Here is an 18,311-nt window from a genome sequence, read left to right on the forward strand (position 1 = left end):
ACCAAATTTATAAAAACGTAATTTGCTACCGATTGAGTTGAGTAGCAAGAGAAGCTTATTTGCTACTCTTGCAAATATACCATGAAGCATGTTTTCCGCTTTTGAAAACATTTAGCAAGAGTTTGAAAAATATGAAATTTTTAACTTGATTTGTTATAAAAGACGTTACAGCAAAAATTTTGACAAAACTGTGAGTTGCTACAGTCAGGTCAATAGCACATTTGCTAATCTTGCAAATATACTATGAAGAAAGTTTTCTGTTTATATTGGCGCATTTTCAAAACTTAATACTAAATTTTGTAATTGATTTGTTATCAAAGACGTTCGAGCAAACTGTGAGTTATTACAGCTCTTGCTTGATCAGTAGCACATTTGCTATTCTTGCAAATATACCACGAAGAAAGTTTTCTATTTAAATTATCATCTTTTAAAAACTTTATATTAAATCTTAAAGATGAATTGTTATCATAGACGTTTTAGGAAAAAAAAAATTGACAAAATTTTGAGTTTTTATAGCTTTTGGGTTGATCAGTAGCATATTTACTACACTTGCAAATATACTACGAAGAAAGTTTTCCATGTAAATTATAATTTTTTCAAAATTTAATATTAAATTTTAGAGATGATTTGTTATCAAAGGTATTTTTGCAAAAAATGTTAAAAAAGTGTGAGTTGCTGCAGCTTTTGGTAGATAAGTAGCATATTTACTATACTTGCAAATATACTACAAAGAAAATTTTTCATTTAAATGATCAAAACTTTAAGTTTCAAAATTTTATATTAAATTTTAAAGCTGATTTGTTGTCAAAAACGTTTCAGCAATAACTTTTACCAAATTATAAGTTTCTTTAGCTCTTGGTTGATCAGTGGCATATTTACTACTCTTGCAAATAAACCACAAAGAAAGTCGTCTATTTTAATTATCACTTTTTCAACATCATTACTAAATGTTTATAATCTTATTAAACCCTTTTCTTTTTATCTATTCCAATAAATCAGTTTTAAGCGAGAAGTTCTTGTTGTTGTGCTCAGCGAAAACCTATAGTTTCCTCAACATTAGCATGGTAATCATCATTTTTTGTTGGAAAAGTAGGTACATTTTAATAGAAATAAAACAAAAGCTTTAATATGCCTTTATTGTTGTTTCCTTTGAGAATTGAAGAACTTTTAATACTTACAATTATTCGGGCACAATCTTCAACATCAATTTCACGCCAACCGCGTTTAAATTGACCCAATTCCAAGATTTCTGGCCAACGTCCCCAGCTGTAAAAAAGGAAGAGAAGAAATATTTAAATCCTTGAAAAAGAAATTTAATTTTATTTTAAAATTTTTATAGTTTTTCAATCAGTTTAAGTGAGAAGTATTGTTTTACTCAGCGAAAACCTAAAGTTTTCTCAATATTAGCATGGTTGATCATCATTTTAACGGAAAACAAATCCAAAAAGTATAAATAACGAATAATAAAAAAGATCCCCTGGTACATTTTTGTAATTCTAAAGTTCTACAAAATCGTTTTCTTAGAACCCGTTCTTTGGCATTACTTTTACATTCGTTGTACACTATTTGAATGGAACGCAGCTTAATGACTCCAAAATATGAACCTATTTTGTTTATACATATATTTCCAGTATCTTTGAAATTTCCGCACTGTGTAACGTTTAAACTAGACGTCGCCTTTCTCATTGTGTTTATACAAGAATTCTAGTTTTTAAAATTGTTTTAAAGTTTCTTGACATTATAAATAATTAAAAATTGGAAAGCAAACAAACCCAAAAAAAACTATATTTTCTATCACCATATTATCAATCAAACATGTCCAGTTCTATAACCTCCAAATCTTCAAACTTTACCGGACACACTAGCGGAACTTTTGCCACGCCCACACGCAAACAACTTCAGCCCTTAACCAGCAATGATATTGCTAGTAATGAATTAGCATTGGAAAATTTCATTAATAGTCTAGAACTTTCCACATTCTTCCAATTACCCGAAGACGAACAAAAGTTACGTTTGGATAAATTGGATGTTTTGGAACTTTACCAGGCGGCACAAAATATAAATCGTGAATTTGGCATGATTAAATTGGAGAATTTCTTTCTTATAGATTTTCTAGAGAAAAATGATCCCAAACTTTTAATAGGTTTGGAACAGCGACGTGCTACCGCACAAACGGCAGCACAGATTAATGTTTTAAAAACGGGTGCTAAAAGAACGAGTAATATATCAGTGGGTGGTGGTGTTAGTGGTACTGGTGGCGGTAGTGGTAGTTTAGTGGGTTTCAAGGCGAAAAGTGTTTTATCAAAATCTTTAATGTCTGTACTTACAACGGGATCGCTAAAGAAGACTCATGAATACAAATTAAATTTTCGTGCTAAGACTGATATGGCCGAGAAACTAGCGAATGAGGTGGAGAAACGAGTGCAGGAAATGGAAAAGAATGGTAAGAATAAGGGGGAACTTTGTGGGCAATAGCAAGGGCCAACAAAGTTTAAAAAAAAGTAGAAACACAGAGGTCAAAGTATTTAGGAAGACATTTCGAAGAAGGAAGGAGTTACATTAGAGGTTAAACCTTTATTTTCAGATGACATAACAGATATTATAAATAAAGGCGCCTTTGCGCCTCAAATATGGCCAAAAACGGGGTTTTCACTCGAAAATCTCAGATTCAGAGAATATATACTTTGGTCTCTGGGTAAAAAAAATTCTTGGCCTATGTAATTAATTGTAATTATCTGGGATTTTTTCCGCTTAAATTGTTAAAAACGAATTGGATTTGTTAGGAATATAGAAGAACGATTCGTAGGACCATAGAACAAAACCACATGTCCCTGGTCCTTCAAATCAACTTTGGAATAACTGTTTATTAACTTTTCCGAAATCTCTTTCAGCTTCCCAGGAAATTAAACTTTTACGTGGTCACATGGCAGAAATGCATTTTCAGCATATCGAAACTCAAGAAACTGCGAAAAATTTCGAATTACATTTTCTTCGTGATGAAAGTGATTTGGCTTTCCTAAGCAATGCCACCGAAAAACAATTGGAGCATAAATTTCGAAAATTTGTTAATAATTGGATTAAGACGGCTCGCGCCTTATTAGCCACCATGCGTTTAAAAATCACTGCTTTACAAGAACATTGCCAGCAATTGCGCAATGAACTTTTAACCAAAGCCGATTTAAGTGGTATTTTAACAGCCATAGATTTTGAGAAATTAATAATAAAACGTACGGAACTCTTAAATGCCTTGGAAGAGAAAAATTCACACATGGCTGGACTGAAAGGTGTAACGGGTAAAGCTTCTCTTTCGATGGCTGAAGAAAAACAAATTATGATGAATATAGAGGAAGAATCTAAACAATTGAATAACAAAACCTTAGAGGTGGTAAAGACTATAGCTAAATTAGAAAAAGAGGCGGAAATAGTGGAAGCAGAGAATGAAAAAGATGTCGCCACATTGGAAAATTTGCGCTTACAATTGGAACGTTATGAGGCGCCCAGTATTAATGAGTATGTACAAAAGAAAGAAGAGGTATTGGCGTTAGAGAAGGAGGAGAAAATGTTGAGAAGAAAAATTTACATCTTAAACATGAAACTGGATAATACACAAAAGAAATGTAAACGTCAAATGGATTCGAGTATTTTTATTAATATAGTAGAAGACTAATTAAAGACTTTTAATAATTTCTTATATTTTTTATGTTTTTAAAAGAATAAACAATTAAAATCTGCGAAACTTACCCAAATGATAATAAACCCTTTTCGACTTTGAAACATTCAGATTTAGCCCAATTGCCATAGTGTATCTCTTCCAGTCCCAAAGCAGCTAAAGCATCTCTTTCTCGGGGTATATACTCATCATTGGCTTTCTTTTCACGACATCTTTCACGTTTTTCCTTGCGTGATCTACGTGTAGAACGTAATCCTATACCACCTTCTTCATCACTATTCTCATTGGAAGAATCTTCTGAATTAAGTTCCATAACATCTTCATGGCCATAACGTTTAATTTGTGTTCTTCTGCGTGGTTCGGACAAAACTAAATCTTCAGTTTCATCTTTTTCCACAGCATCGGGATCAATGTCGGCTTTCTTAGCCCATTTAGTCCAAAAGTCTGGATCATCGATAGTGATATCAGAACGATTACCGGAAGCGGCAAAGGAAGCTTTGGAAAAGGTAGAACCTTTCTCCTGTTCCATGGTAATAACTTGTGTACGTCTCTTTAGTATAGAATCAATATCTTCTTCACAAAACTTATCGCCAGCATTATCATCATCCATAACAGCGCCATAGGCACCCTTTTTCAAAAGATCTTCAATTTCCTTTTTCGACAGCTGTTTATTGCCTCCCTCCTTGGAAGCGTGTGTATTCATAGACTGCAAAACAGCTTTATCAAGACCCAATTTCAAGGAGGCCTTATCAAACATCTCACGTTCATAGGTGTTACGACACAACAAACGATAGATTTTAACCATTTTACGTTGACCAATACGATGGCAACGGGCCTGAGCTTGCAAATCATTTTGAGGATTCCAATCGGAATCATAAATGATAACAGTATCAGCAGCTGTTAAATTAATACCCAAACCACCAGCCTTGGTGCACAGCAAGAAAACGAATCTATCTGAGCCGGGTTTGGAATAACGATCAATAGCTTCTTGTCTCAAATTACCACGTATACGACCATCTATACGTTCAAAGGGATATTTGCGATATATAAGATAATCTTCCAAGATATCAAGACATTTAACCATTTGAGAAAAAATCAATACCCTATGGCCGTTGGCCTTTAATTTGGGCAGCAGTTTGTCTATCAATACCATTTTACCCGAAGAATGTATAATGTTTTTGTAGTAAGACTCAGGATCTTCACCATGCTGATGACGATAATCATATTGGATTTGTTCCTCAGCACCATTGAGAAGATATGGATGTATACAACATTTTCTCAATTCCATCATGGTGTTCATGAGATTGGGTATATTGGCGGAGGTGGTGCCCTTTTTCAAAAAGGCAAAATTTTGTTCCAAAATACCACGATAATATTTCTTTTGTATATTTGTCAGCTCTACCTCTATAATAGTTTCTTCTTTGGGAGCCAAGGATTTCTCAACATCATCCTTTAATCTTCTCAACATCATGGGTTTTAGCAAAGCCTGTAGTTTATTAACTTCTTCCTCAGTTTTTAAACTGCCAAATTCCGCCATAAATTCTTCAGCCGAAGAGAATTGATTAGGTTCGAGGAAATTCAACAAAGAGAACAATTCACTCATGTTATTCTGTAAAGGAGTACCGGATAGCAAGACTCGGTGTTCTAGATTAAGCTGTCGCAAACCATCCAACAGTTTGCAATTACGATTTTTCAATCTGTGAGCCTCATCAATGACACACAAACGCCAATTGAAATTTTTCAAATCCATATGATCCGTCACAATCATTTCAAATGTGGTAATAAGCACATTAAACTTGGTAGGCTCTTTGAGAACTTTGCCACTTTCGGTTTTGAAAAAGAATTCGTAATCCTGAATCATTTGTTTACTGGTTACCGAACCATGATATACCACAATGTTCATATCAGTCCAACTTTCAAATTCACGCTGCCAATTGGGTATAGTGGAGAGGGGTGCTATAACCAGGAAAGGACCCCTAATGCCAAACTCATACACGGAATGGACAAATGTTAAACTTTGTATAGTTTTACCCAAACCCATTTCATCGGCCAATATACAATTGTGTGTGTTATACCAGGAGAATTTCAACCAATTTAAACCCTCCAATTGATAGGGTCTCAAAGTATTACCGCCCTTATAGACAGGCGTCTTATCCAATTTCTTCCATTGATCGGGTGTGGGACGCTTTTTGGGTTTCCACTCTGTACGTGGTGGTATTTTATTAAATCGAACATATTGTTCGATTTTATCATCATCAACATCTTCTTCCAATTCCCAAGTACAGTCTTCATAGGGCAATGACTTCCATTTAACCAAATAATGTTTGGTAGTTTCACCTGTCTGTTCATCGGTGTGCACGGACATGTCTAACACACGATCGACCTCAACAAAGTCCGGATTGAAATATTCCTCCTCGAGATTTTCGAAAACATTCATTTGTTGGGCTTGTTTTTGTTGGAAACGTCTGATTTTGGCTCCTACACGGCGGTCACCCTTGAAAAGTTCTTCTTCCGTGCGCCACTCACAGTGGAGATAAGAGAAATTGCGGTATTTAACTAAGAATTCTTCTACTTCTATATATACAGGTTCTGGTTTAGTTTTATCTTCATCGGGTTTCTTATCATCTTCTGTTTTGTCATCTTTCTTTTCATCTTTAGTTTCTTCTGAGCTTGGCTCTTTGCTTTCCTCTTTTTCAGTTTTATCTTCAGTTGATTTTTTGTCTTCTTCTGTGGTTTCCACTTCCATGGTTTCATCATCCTTAGTGGATTTTTCTTCTTTAGTTTCTTCTTCCTCTTTTTTGTCTTTATTAGAAACATTTTCTTCACTTGTTTCAAGAGATTTACATTCCTCTTTTTCTTTTTCTGTTTCATTCTCACTTTCCTTCTCTTTTTCAACTTCTTCTTCTACTTCCATTTTTTCTTCTTTCTCTTCTTCTGTTTCAGTTTTCTTTTCGTCTGTTTCAACTTCCATTTTATCTTTTAGCTGTTCTTTTGTTTCTTCTTCCTTCTCTTCTGGTTTCTTTTCTTTAGTTTCATCTTTTTCCTCGGAAGCTTCTTTATCCTCACATGTTTTCTCATCTACTTCCATTTTTTCTTCTGTTTCGGATTTTTCATCAGTCTTGTTTTCAGAAATTTCCTTTTCTTCATCAGATTTTTTCTCCTCTTCCTTGCCTTCTTGTTCTGTGGCATTTTTCTCCTCACTTATTCCTTCTTTCTTTTCATCTGTAGAAGTGGCAGTTTCTTCTTTAACTTCTTGAGCTTCCGACTTTTCTTTATCGGTTTCCGTCTTAGTTTCTTTATCTTCATTTTCATCTTTAGTTTCCTTATTTTCCTCTTCGTTTTTGGGTTTCTCTTCTTCCACCTTAGGTTTAGGTGTTGGTGGTCGTGGCGGAGGTTCGGGCAGTAACTCACGTTTACCCATTCTCACTGCCAATACATATTGTACCACCATGCTATCCTCGTCTCCGGTATTGATGTAAACATAATTTGGTTTTGCTGAAGCTGGTGGTGGTGCATCTTGAGATTTTTCACTTTTCTCATTAACAAATGTAGCTGAAGAAGTCGTGCTGGAGGTGGCTTCACCTCCGGGTATATCTTCAGCATTGTTAGATTTATCTTCACTGCTGGTAGTTGGCAATTCTTGACCACCCTCCGTTTGTTGTGAAGAGATTAATTGATCGCCTTTCTCGTTATCACTAGTGTTACCACTAGCAGCTGCTAAAGCAGCCGATGCTGAAGTTGAGGCGGCGGAGGAAGATTTCTTTTCTTTTTTCAGGGGCGAGGAGCCCAACAACGATTCGTTCTCATCGTCTGAGAATCTAAGCATGACATCGTCTATGTACTTTTTACGTTGTGTATTACGCGATGATCTACGCTTGCTGGTGTCCAGTTCATTATCGGGTGGTGGCGATGGCGGCGGTGTGGCCTGAAGATTATCATCTTCACCATCTGATTCGGGCACTATGCGTCCTCTATTACGTCTCTTTTTCAAGGCTTTAGCCGAGAGTTGTCCCCTTCTGCGTCCCGATCTACCCTCACCATCATCACCATGATTACTGCTGGCTCCTCGGCCACGTCTCTTTTTGGTACGTCTGCTGGGAGTGGCCGTGGAATCTCCCGCTGAATCTGGTATGGAGTCAATAGTTTCATCTCCCACTTCATGGTGACCGGCACTATCATCACCTTTGGGTATTTTCGATACTGGTATGTCATCGTAATCGGGAGATTCTCCATCTACCGTCGAACATTTTATATCCACATCCATAGTGGTAGTTTCTGGTTTATTATCACCTTCTGCGTCTGGTTCGGCACCTTCCACTGCTGGAGTTTTTGCCATCAAAGGTTTGTTATCCTCGTTCTCACTACCAGCTTCTGTCGTCAACAAACCAGCCGGTTTATCCGCATCAGCTTCTTCAGCTAGTTTCTTTTTGCGTGCACCTCCTGGCTGACGTTTACGGCCTACAGTGCCGGGCGTAGTTTCGACACCCTCTTGTCCCTCCACCGGTACACCTTTAATCTTCTTCACTTTTGGTGTTCTCTCCTTAGGTGGTTTGTTGGGATCTTTCGGTGTGCGCGGTTTTCTCGGTTTCTTTTTCTTTCCAGTGCCATCGGTGGATGTATCAAGTTCATTGGCCGAATGTACATCCTGGGAATGATCACCACCACTACCTTCATGATACTCCAACATACCGACTACCGAGGTATCTCCTGCTCCTTGGGTAACACAATCTTCCGATACCGGCAGTTGATTGGGCGGTATGGATGTTTGTTGCACTACCACGTTACCACTGATATCCATCAATTCGCTGGTAGGTGCCAAAAGACCCTTCTCACCTTTTTTAACTCTTGGCTTGCGCGGTTTGTTGGTGCCTTTGCCTCTACCCCTGCCAGTAGTGCTCGACACCTGGGGGGTTTCTATCATTTGAGCCTGATGCATGGCTGCGGGTCCATACAGTTGCGGAGGCATGGATTGATATAGCAGACATTGTGGTCCACCCGCACACTGATCGGTGATTTCATGCTGTTGCACTATATTGAGACGTTCTTGCAAACGCATTATTTTCTCTTGATGATCATGTTGTGGTGGCATACAGTAAAGTTCCTGTAGTTGCTGTTGCAAAGCTGCTATTTCCTGTTGATGAAGCATCGGATAGGGCGGATACCCCATATGGGGACCCTGAGGACCTCCTTGTGTTGACGGCGGTGGTGGTGGATAGGGTGGCATCATGGCATGCGGTGGCATACCATGTGGTGTCATTGTGGGTTGGGGCGTTGTAGGTCCCACCGGTGTGCCATCATAACCCATTGCCGTCATTCCCGGTCCTGGAGGCATAACATGCGGTGGAGGTGGTGGATGAGGAGGCATCATTCCCGTCATTGAGTTGGGACCCATAGATGGATGTGGTGGACGTGGTGCCAATGTTTGTAATGCCGTTTGTGGAGGTTTTTGTCCTATCATGCCAACAACTTCGCTAACAATTGGAGGCGTTGGTGTCTGACTGGGCAGGGTAGTGGGCAGAGAGGGCGTCGAAGTTGGTGTGGGTGTCTGCGTTTGAGGTGTATTTAAGGTGGTCAAAGAAGCTTCGACCTTTTCCTCCGGTTTCGATTCAACCACTTTTTCTTCTTTTGTAGCCTCAGTTGCAGGAGTTATTTCCGGTGTTGTCACCTCCTTTGTTACCTCTTGGGATGTAACGTTATTATCCGCTGTTTCCTGTTCAACACCAGTTGGTGTTTGAGTTGTGGGCAAAGAGATAGTATCTTCATCGATAACTTTGGCTGCTGTTTCAGCAGCCCCTGTCGTCACACTAGTTTCTTCGTTTATTGTCGTATCAGTCAGTGTATTGGTTGGCATATCTCTGGCCTCTGTTGTATCCATGGGTGTCTCCTCAGATTCCGCAGACTTACCCATTGACTTTTCATCTCTAAAATCTTGTCCAGCCATAGCTCCCATAAATGAACTTTGCGAATTGCTATCCATAATGGCTGCCGCTGCAGTGGATGAAGCGGATACTTGGGTATTTACCGCTCCACTGTTTGAAGACATGGAATTATTATCGAATAGACTAGCGCCAGCGCTATCCAAAATACCTCCACTCACACTATTGCTACCGCCGCCACCACCACCAATCACTCCCGCATTAGTGGCAGAGTTGGAATTTGAATTTAAGAGAGCGTTACTTGTGGCTCCTAAACTAGACTCCATGGCATTTAGAGTAGCCGGTGTATTATGATTGCTATTAATGGAACTCTGTGAATTGCTGTCATGTATTGATGTAGGATGATTGTTGACCGTACTGTTGGTCGAGGAATTACTGCTACTGTTGTTGCTGTCATTGGCCGCAACGGCGAGTGTTGAAGAATCATTTGAATTGGCAGTTTCATTAAGGATTCCACTGATTAGATGATGTTGTGTGGGTGTTGAGGGTGTTGATGGTTGTTGTTGTTGCTGTGTTGTTTGCAATTGTGATTGCTGCTGGGAGTTGGTCAGAGTCGAGGACATTGTTGTCAGAGGAGAAGAAACATGAGCCGGTGACATGATGGCGGATGTAGGTGTTGTTGTCTGTTGTTGGGCTATGGATGAGGGTGCTGATGTTGGAGCAGCCGCATTAGGTGTGGAACTGGTTTCTGTAGGTTGTATGGTAGGGGGTTGTTGCTGGGCCGGGGGTGTAGGTGTGGGTTGCTGCTGCTGATGTTGCATCATTGTCGAAAAAGGATCTTGTTGTGGATTGAAAGGTGATTGATGCTGTTGCTGCTGCTGTTGTTGTTGTTGATAGTTTTGATGCTGCTGTTGGGTTGGATGCAACGGTGATTGCTGCTGAGGGTGGGTGTGGGGACTCTGTTGCTGTTGGTGGGGATGTGGACTTTGTTGCTGCTGCTGTTGTTGTTGTTGATGGTGTGTGGTGGTGGGATGAGGACTATGTTGCTGCTGATGAGGATGAGGACTTTGTTGTTTTTGCTGTTGCTGCATATGTGGGGGTGGTTGTAAAGGTGATTGTTGCTGTTGCACATGATGCTGCTGAATTTGCTGTTGCTGCTGCTGTTGTTGTTGACTCGTTGGTGTTGTCGGAGTCATTTGCGTTTCTTGAGAGGGAGTTGCTGTTCTAGCCTGCATCATAGCTGAAGGTGTATGATGAGCTTCTGGTGTCATTTGATGATGAGCCGCAGAGGCTGAGCTCATCAAATGCATCGAAGACATGCCGCCAGGTTGGTGATGCATGGGTGACATGGAGGAGGTATGAGATGGCTGTTGCTGCTGCTGTTGTTGAGAGTTGGATGTATTACCCACAATATCATTAATGGAATGCTGCAATTGCTCACTCAATTGTTGTTGCTGCTGTTGTTGTTGCTGTTGATGTTGTTGCTGTTGATGTTGTTGTTGTTGTTGCTGCTGCTGCTGTTGTTGTTGTTGTACATGGGGAGGTGTTACTTGCTGCTGTTGCGTTGTCTGAGAGGCAGGTGTAGCTAAATGACCAGCATGTGAAGTTGGTGGTTGTGTTACAGTCTGTTGTTGTTGCGTTGGTGGTTGTGGCTGCTGTTGTTGTGATGTTGTTTGTTGTTGCTGCTGATGGTGTGTTTGCGGCGGCGTTGGCTGACCATACATGCCCATCTGCTGTTGATGTTGCTGCTGCTGTTGTTGCGGATGAGGCATTTGTGGTGGCGCCGTCATTTGACCCACACTCATGGGATTTGGTGGTGCCTGCTGTTGACTCTGTTGCATGCTCAAATGAGCCGACCACTGTTGATGATGTTGAGGCGATACCGGCATTCGAGGACCCATGGGACCATGCTGAGCCGCTGCCTGCCGATAGGCTGAGGGATAATCCATTGGTCCCGAAGACATGCCTTGTCCTGGCATAACCATTTGTTCCAAAGCTTGTAGCGTGTTCACCGGTGGACCGCCCACCGAACTGGCCTTTGAACTAGGAGGTTCAGGACCCCTGCTGCCAGCTGGCTGTCTGGGCGAAGTCAAACCCACCATACCGGAAATACTGTGGTGTGTGGGTTGTTGCTGCTGCTGTTGACTGGGTGAATTGACCGGAGGCTGCTGTTGGGCTTGAGGCGATGGTCCCTGTTGCTGCTGCTGTGTTGGTGGTGGAGGTTTTGCGGGACTCATGCCTGGCCGTGGCGACATTTGCGGATGCGGGGACATGGTCGGCTGACGGGGAGACATTTGCGGAGATAATTGGGGAAAAGGGGCCCTGTATTGTGGCGATGCAGTGGCCTGATGTTTGCCAGAGGCCGTCATATAGGGAGGGGCACCGCTAACCGGCTGCTGTGTGGGTGGAGGTTGTGGTTGGGGTTGCTGCTGTTGCTGATGATGACCTCCGTAGGTAGGCGGTACTCCCATGGTATGCGGAGCCGGCAATTGTTGATGTTGTGTTGATCCCTGCATAAGACCAACATGATTTTGGGATTGTTGCTGTTGTTGCTGTTGCTGCTGTTGTTGTTGCTGCTGTTGACTCTGCAGCAAGTGTGTAGAACTTTGTTGCTGCTGTTGTGGTGTACCCAAACCGGTTGGTACACCATGTTGCATGCCAGCTGGTGTTTGTTGCTGCTGTTGTTGTTGGGCGCCTGCACTCACCATATGAGGCGAAGGATGGGCACCCAATTGTCCAGCCTGCTGTTGGGCAGCCAAATGATGTGCGGGCACTCCACCAGGGGTTGCTGCTCCTCCCGGTACATGTTGCCCATACGGACTTGGTTGCTCTAGACCAGCATGACCATAACCAACATGCTGTGATGATCGGCCAGGTTGATGTTGCATGGGCGCGCCATAAGGACTATGAGCATAGCCTTGCGTACCACTGGGTACACCGGGTCCACTTGAGCTACCCGGTTGTCCCTGTGTAGGAGCACCCGGATAGAGGGGATGTTGTGTGGGAGCTTGTGGATAATGCTGAGGCAGACGTGATTGTTGACTCTGTTGCTGCTGTTGTTGTGGTGTCGATGCCTGTTGTTGCTGCTGTGGTTGTTGTTGTGTAAGGGCACCGTAACCGGCAGGGCCAACATTTGCGCCTGGCTGTTGCAATAAACCACTCATCATACTCTGCTGTGTGGCATAGGGTAATTTTTGGGGATCCTGCTGACCATAGGCGGGCATGTGTTGGCGGTAACTAAAACAAAAGTATAAAGATGAAGTTAAAACTGTTTAAAATATTCTTGTAATTCTCTATACCTTGGTTGTGCTGATGATTGCCTCTGCTGCGTAGGCGGACCAGCCTGGGGATGACCATAGGCTCCTAAACCGGTACCTGGATAGGCCCCAGCCTGACCGGGCACTGTAGGGGCGGCTCCCCAACCGCTTAAATCACCCATACCCATGCCGGCATGTTGATCGGCTGCACTTAAACCATAAATATTATCTGCCGCTGGTTGATAAGTGGGATATTGAGGTTGCTGTTGCAACGGATGTGGGGCTCGATGGCGGGGATAGCCACCGGGAGGACCCATGGCCCTAGGGGAAGCTGCAGCTGCGGCGGCTGCAGCGGCGGGGTCATAGCGATAGTAGGGGTCTCTAAAAGAATAATAATATGAATAGTTTAGTTGAGTATTATAACTGAAATGAACACAAGTTACAAACTACTCACCCTTGATGATTTCCGTGAAACATATTTTGAGCATTTCCATCCATCAGTTGTTAAACTCGTTGATGAAATGTCTCTCGCGTTCTACGGCTTACTAATACTTTGAAAATTTCCTCTATATAATAGAATTTTTCAAATCCCACATAAGATTCAAACGAGAGAATCAGTTTTAATTGAACTTTTAAAACTAATTTTTTTTTTTGGGAGGGTCAATGTTTGAAAGGATTTAAAATCCTTTTAATAATTTTGCAAAAACTCTTCAATTGAATCCATTGTTTAGTAGGAATTATAACAAAGTTTTTTAAATAGTTTTTTTTTGTTGTTTTTAGAAAATAAATTAATTTAATTTTAAACAAATACACCACGACGACACGTTAAAATAAATAGTAAAAGAATTTATAGATGATTTTTCTTTTTTTGTTGTTGTAGTAGTTAATATATAAGTATATATTTTTGTTATATAAAATAATTAAAGATTTTTGTTGTTTTTTTTTTAGTTTAGAAGTTGAAATTTTGTGTGTTTTTTTCAAATTTTTGCAACTTTCTACGTCCAAATTATGAAAAAAAAAAGATTTTGAAAAACTTGTATTTTCACACTTTTTTTTTTTATCGGCGGCTGGTTGTTGTTGTTTAATCATGCAAATATTTTGTTTTATTTAATATCAAGATTAGCCAGTTTACTACTTAGTTTTAATTTATGTTTTTTGTTATTTTTTTTTTAAATAGCTTTTCTAACGTCTTTGTAATATATTTATATATTTTATTTTCGTGTAGTTTTAGGTTAATTTAAACAATTTTACTTTTAGTTATATTGTTTTAAATTAACAAATGGGGTTCGACGACATGTTGTTTTGGTAATTACTGTAAATTTTCTTTATTATTTTTAGTAATGAGACATTATTTTTCTTATTAACAGCTGAAAAATAAAAGAGAAATAAGAAGAAGTTAATTAAAATTTTAAAATATGGTTTAGTAAGTTTGGGTGATCAAATTATGTGTTTAAAAGAGAATCACAGAATTCCAATATCAAAATAGTTTAAAATATTTCAATAATCTTAAAATTTGTTCTTTATTCGTTTAACGAAGCATTGGTCTGGTTAATTATGTGTATGTGTGTGTGCATCATTCTTTCTGTCTGGCAATAAATCTGCAAAAAAAAGAGACAAAAATGTTAATTAATTACAAATTTATAAACAAAAATAATTTAATTTTTAAACAATGTATGTATGTATTTTCAAAAAGTTTATATTATTAAAATAAATATTTAATTAAAAAAAAATCGTGCCATTTTGTAGAACTATTAAAACCTTAATAACTTATAACCTTTTGGAGAACATTTAACAAATTGTAAAATTGAAAAATTTAATATTATAAAATAGGTATGTAATAAGCTTAAAATAAATAATAGTATTTATATACCTAAATTACAGTAGTATACATAAATATTTTATAAAAATATATAAACTACTTTTGAGTATATAAATATGTATGTAATGTATGTGTATGTGTGTTAATTGTAGAAGAGTAATAAACACAAAACGATACTTAAAACGTTTTAAAATAATTAAATATTTAGATAAATGCATGAGCTTTATGAATGCGCTGTCATAAACGAGGGTAGTTTAAGGGATTACTTGGCCCTGAAGTTGAAGAAAATTTTAGAGCAAAATATTATTAAATTTGGACCTTAATAGTCTATAGTCTAGCCTATAGTCTAGTCTATAGTCTAGTCTATAGTCTAGCCTATAGTCTAGTCTATAGTCTAGTCTATAGTCTAGTCTATAGTCTAGCCTATAGTCTAGTCTATAGTCTAGTCTATAGTCTAGTCTATAGTCTAGTCTATAGTCTAGTCTATAGTCTAGTCTATAGTCTAGTCTATAGTCTAGTCTATAGTCTAGTCTATAGTCTAGTCTATAGTCTAGTCTATAGTCTAGTCTATAGTCTAGTCTATAGTCTAGTCTATAGTCTAGTCTATAGTCTAGTCTATAGTCTAGTCTATAGTCTAGTCTATAGTCTAGTCTATAGTCTAGTCTATAGTCTAGTCTATAGTCTAGTCTATAGTCTAGTCTATAGTCTAGTCTATAGTCTAGTCTATAGTCTAGTCTATAGTCTAGTCTATAGTCTAGTCTATAGTCTAGTCTATAGTCTAGTCTATAGTCTAGTCTATAGTCTAGCCTATAGTCTAGTCTATAGTCTAGTCTATAGTCTAGTCTATAGTCTAGCCTATAGTCTAGTCTATAGTCTAGTCTATAGTCTAGTCTATAGTCTAGACTATAGTCTAATCTATAGTCTAGACTAAAGTCTAGTCTATATTCTAGTCTATAGTCTAGTCTATAGTCTAGTCTATAGTCTAGTCTATAGTCTAGTCTATAGTCTAGTCTATAGTCTAGTCTGTAGTCTAGTCTATAGTCTAGTCTATAGTCTAGTCTATAGTCTAGTCTATAGTCTAGTCTATAGTCTAGTCTATAGTCTAGTCTATAGTCTAGTCTATAGTCTAGTCTATAGTCTAGTCTATAGTCTAGTCTATAGTCTAGTCTATAGTCTAGTCTATAGTCTAGTCTATAGTCTAGCCTATAGTCTAGTCTATAGTCTAGTCTATAGTCAAGTCTATAGTCTAGTCCATAGTCTAGTCTATAGTCTAGTCTATAGTCTAGTCTATAGTCTAGTCTATAGTCTAGTCTAGTCTATAGTCTAGTCTATAGTCTAGTCTATAGTCTAGTCTATAGTCTAGTCTATAGTCTAGTCTATAGTCTAGTCTACAGTCTAGTCTATAGTCTAGTCTATAGTCTAGTCTATAGTCTAGCCTATAGTCTAGTCTATAGTCTAGTCTATAGTCTAGCCTATAGTCTAGTCTATAGTCTAGCCTATAGTCTAGTCTATAGTCTAGTCTATAGTCTAGTCTATAGTCTAGTCTATAGTCAAGTCTATAGTCTAGTCCATAGTATAGTCTAGTCTATAGTCTAGTCTATAGTCTAGTCTATAGTCTAGTCTATAGTCTAGTCTATAGTCTAGTCTATAGTCTAGTCTATAGTCTAGTCTATAGTCTAGTCTATAGTCTAGTCTATAGTCTAGTCTATAGTCTAGTCTACAGTCTAGTCTATAGTCTAGTCTATAGTCTAGTCTATAGTCTAGTCTATAGTCTAGTCTATAGTCTAGTCTATAGTCTAGCCTATAGTCTAGTCTATGGTCTAGTCTATGGTCTAGTCTATGGTCTAGTCTATAGTCTAGTCTATAGTCTAGTCTATAGTCTAGTCTATAGTCTAGTCTTAGTCTAGTCTATGGTCTAGTCTATAGTCTAGTCTATAGTCTAGTCTATAGTCTAGTCTATAGTCTAGTCTATAGTCTAGTCTATAGTCTAGTCTATAGTCTAGTCTATAGTCTAGTCTGTAGTCTAATCTATAGTCTAGTCTATAGTCTAGTCTATAGTCTAGTCTATAGTCTAGTCTATAGTCTAGTCTATAGTCTAGTCTATAGTCTAGTCTATAGTCTAGTCTATAGTCTAGTCTATAGTCTAGTCTATAGTCTAGTCTATAGTCTAGTCTATAGTCTAGTCTATAGTCTAGTCTATAGTCTAGTCTATAGTCTAGTCTATAGTCTAGTCTATAGTCTAGTCTATAGTCTAGTCTATAGTCTAGTCTATAGTCTAGTCTATAGTCTAGTCTATAGTCTAGTCTATAGTCTGGTCTATAGTCTAGTCTATAGTCTAGTCTATACATTAGACTAATTCCATGCTTAAATCTTATTTATTGAACGAAATCTTCTCAAAAATCATTTTGAATTAACCTTCTTTCCTCATTACATCGAATATTTATTTCGTATCTCAAAACTAAATAATTTTTTCAAGCTAATTAAACATTTTTAATTGTATTTATTAATTTTTGTTTGTATATGTAAGTGTGCAAAAAATTAGTAATTATTTATTTGCAATACATCTTGCTTATTTCAAAATCTGCTTATTTGTATTTTTTTCTATAATCATAAAAATATCACATTCACATTTTTCATTTTATTGTTTTTCACTATTACATTTTTTTTTTTTTTTTTTTGCCATAAATTCACAATTTTTTTCCACTTCACTTTTATTTTCATTTATTTTTTTGTATAAATTTTGCTGTTTAATTACATTCACATTTAAGGGGAAAAGCTATACGCTTATGAATATAAAATAGTCATATATTTGTGTGAAAAAACATATAACGTACAGCGTTACCCCTCAAAAATGAAGCTGGAAGAGGAGGAGTATCAAATTATAAACAATTAAAAAGATCACTTAAAAGAAATTGTATATTTTTCGTTTTGTTCACTTATGACTTACCCTTGCAATGTTTTTTCACAAACTCTACAATGTATATATGAGAGTAGTGTAGAATGTGTTATTTATTATACTGATGGATTAAATTTGCCAAAATATCTAAATTTTTTCCTTTAATATGAATTGATTGCAAATATCATACCATTGCAAATTTGCAATATACAAACTATGGTTTTGCTAAAAGAATTTACTCAAATCTTCTTTAAATGTTAATTTCATCATTGCATGGTCTAGTCTATTAAGAAGATCGATGACTAACTGGTCCACTGACTGAAGTTGAAAACTATTTTGGAGTATCCCGTCTAGTCTACAGTCTTATCTATGGTCTAGTTTATAGTCTTGTCTAGTCGTTGACTATGGACTAACTGATCTTCTAACGGATCCACAGACTGAAGTTGAAAGCAATTTTTTAGTTAACGGTGTAGTTTAGTCTATAGTCTAGTCTATAGTCTAGTCTATAGTCTAGTCTATAGTCTAGTCTATAGTCTAGTCTATAGTCTAGTCTAGTCTAGTCTATAGTCTAGTCTATAGTCTAGTCTATAGTCTAGTCTAGTCTAGTCTATAGTCTAGTCTATAGTCTAGTCTATAGTCTAGTCTATAGTCTAGTCTATAGTCTAGTCTATAGTCTAGTCTAGTCTATAGTCTAGTCTATAGTCTAGTCTATAGTCTAGTCTATAGTCTAGTCTATAGTCTAGTCTATAGTCTAGTCTATAGTCTACTCTAGTCTATAGTCTACTCTAGTCTA

At 38.0% G+C, this 18,311-nt stretch overlaps 2 protein-coding genes and 1 non-coding gene across 8 annotated transcripts in view; 1 reads left to right on the forward strand and 2 right to left on the reverse strand.

Moving 5' to 3' along the window:
* Positions 1–13,671, reverse strand: part of LOC119605828 (serine-rich adhesin for platelets) — a 66,122-nt gene extending 52,451 nt beyond the window's left edge. For all 6 annotated transcript variants that reach the window (XM_037959150.1, XM_037959149.1, XM_037959146.1 and 3 more), the window contains exons 1-4: positions 13,258–13,671; positions 12,846–13,184; positions 3,742–12,783; positions 1,179–1,266 (exon numbers count right to left, since the gene is read on the reverse strand). In XM_037959150.1, the coding sequence (XP_037815078.1) occupies positions 1,179–1,266; positions 3,742–12,783; positions 12,846–13,184; positions 13,258–13,301 (9,513 nt within the window). In that variant the 5' untranslated portion in view covers positions 13,302–13,671. The remainder of the gene's footprint in view (positions 1–1,178; positions 1,267–3,741; positions 12,784–12,845; positions 13,185–13,257) is intronic.
* LOC119605841 lies at positions 1,343–1,428 on the reverse strand. The gene has a single exon (XR_005231607.1). It is a non-coding gene; the product is annotated as a small nucleolar RNA U6-53/MBII-28 (small nucleolar RNA).
* LOC119605831 lies at positions 1,762–3,735 on the forward strand. The gene is made up of 2 exons (XM_037959153.1): positions 1,762–2,443; positions 2,892–3,735. Exons 1-2 carry the CDS (start codon positions 1,816–1,818, stop codon positions 3,665–3,667), a joined length of 1,404 nt encoding a protein of 467 aa, XP_037815081.1. The 5' UTR covers positions 1,762–1,815; the 3' UTR covers positions 3,668–3,735.
* Positions 13,672–18,311: the final 4,640 nt, after the last annotated feature.

The sequence above is a fragment of the Lucilia sericata genome, unplaced genomic scaffold (assembly GCF_015586225.1).
Source record: "Lucilia sericata isolate MDLA Ls3-8-SP2 unplaced genomic scaffold, ASM1558622v1 Contig000524F_arrow, whole genome shotgun sequence".
Lineage (NCBI taxonomy): Eukaryota > Metazoa > Arthropoda > Insecta > Diptera > Calliphoridae > Lucilia > Lucilia sericata.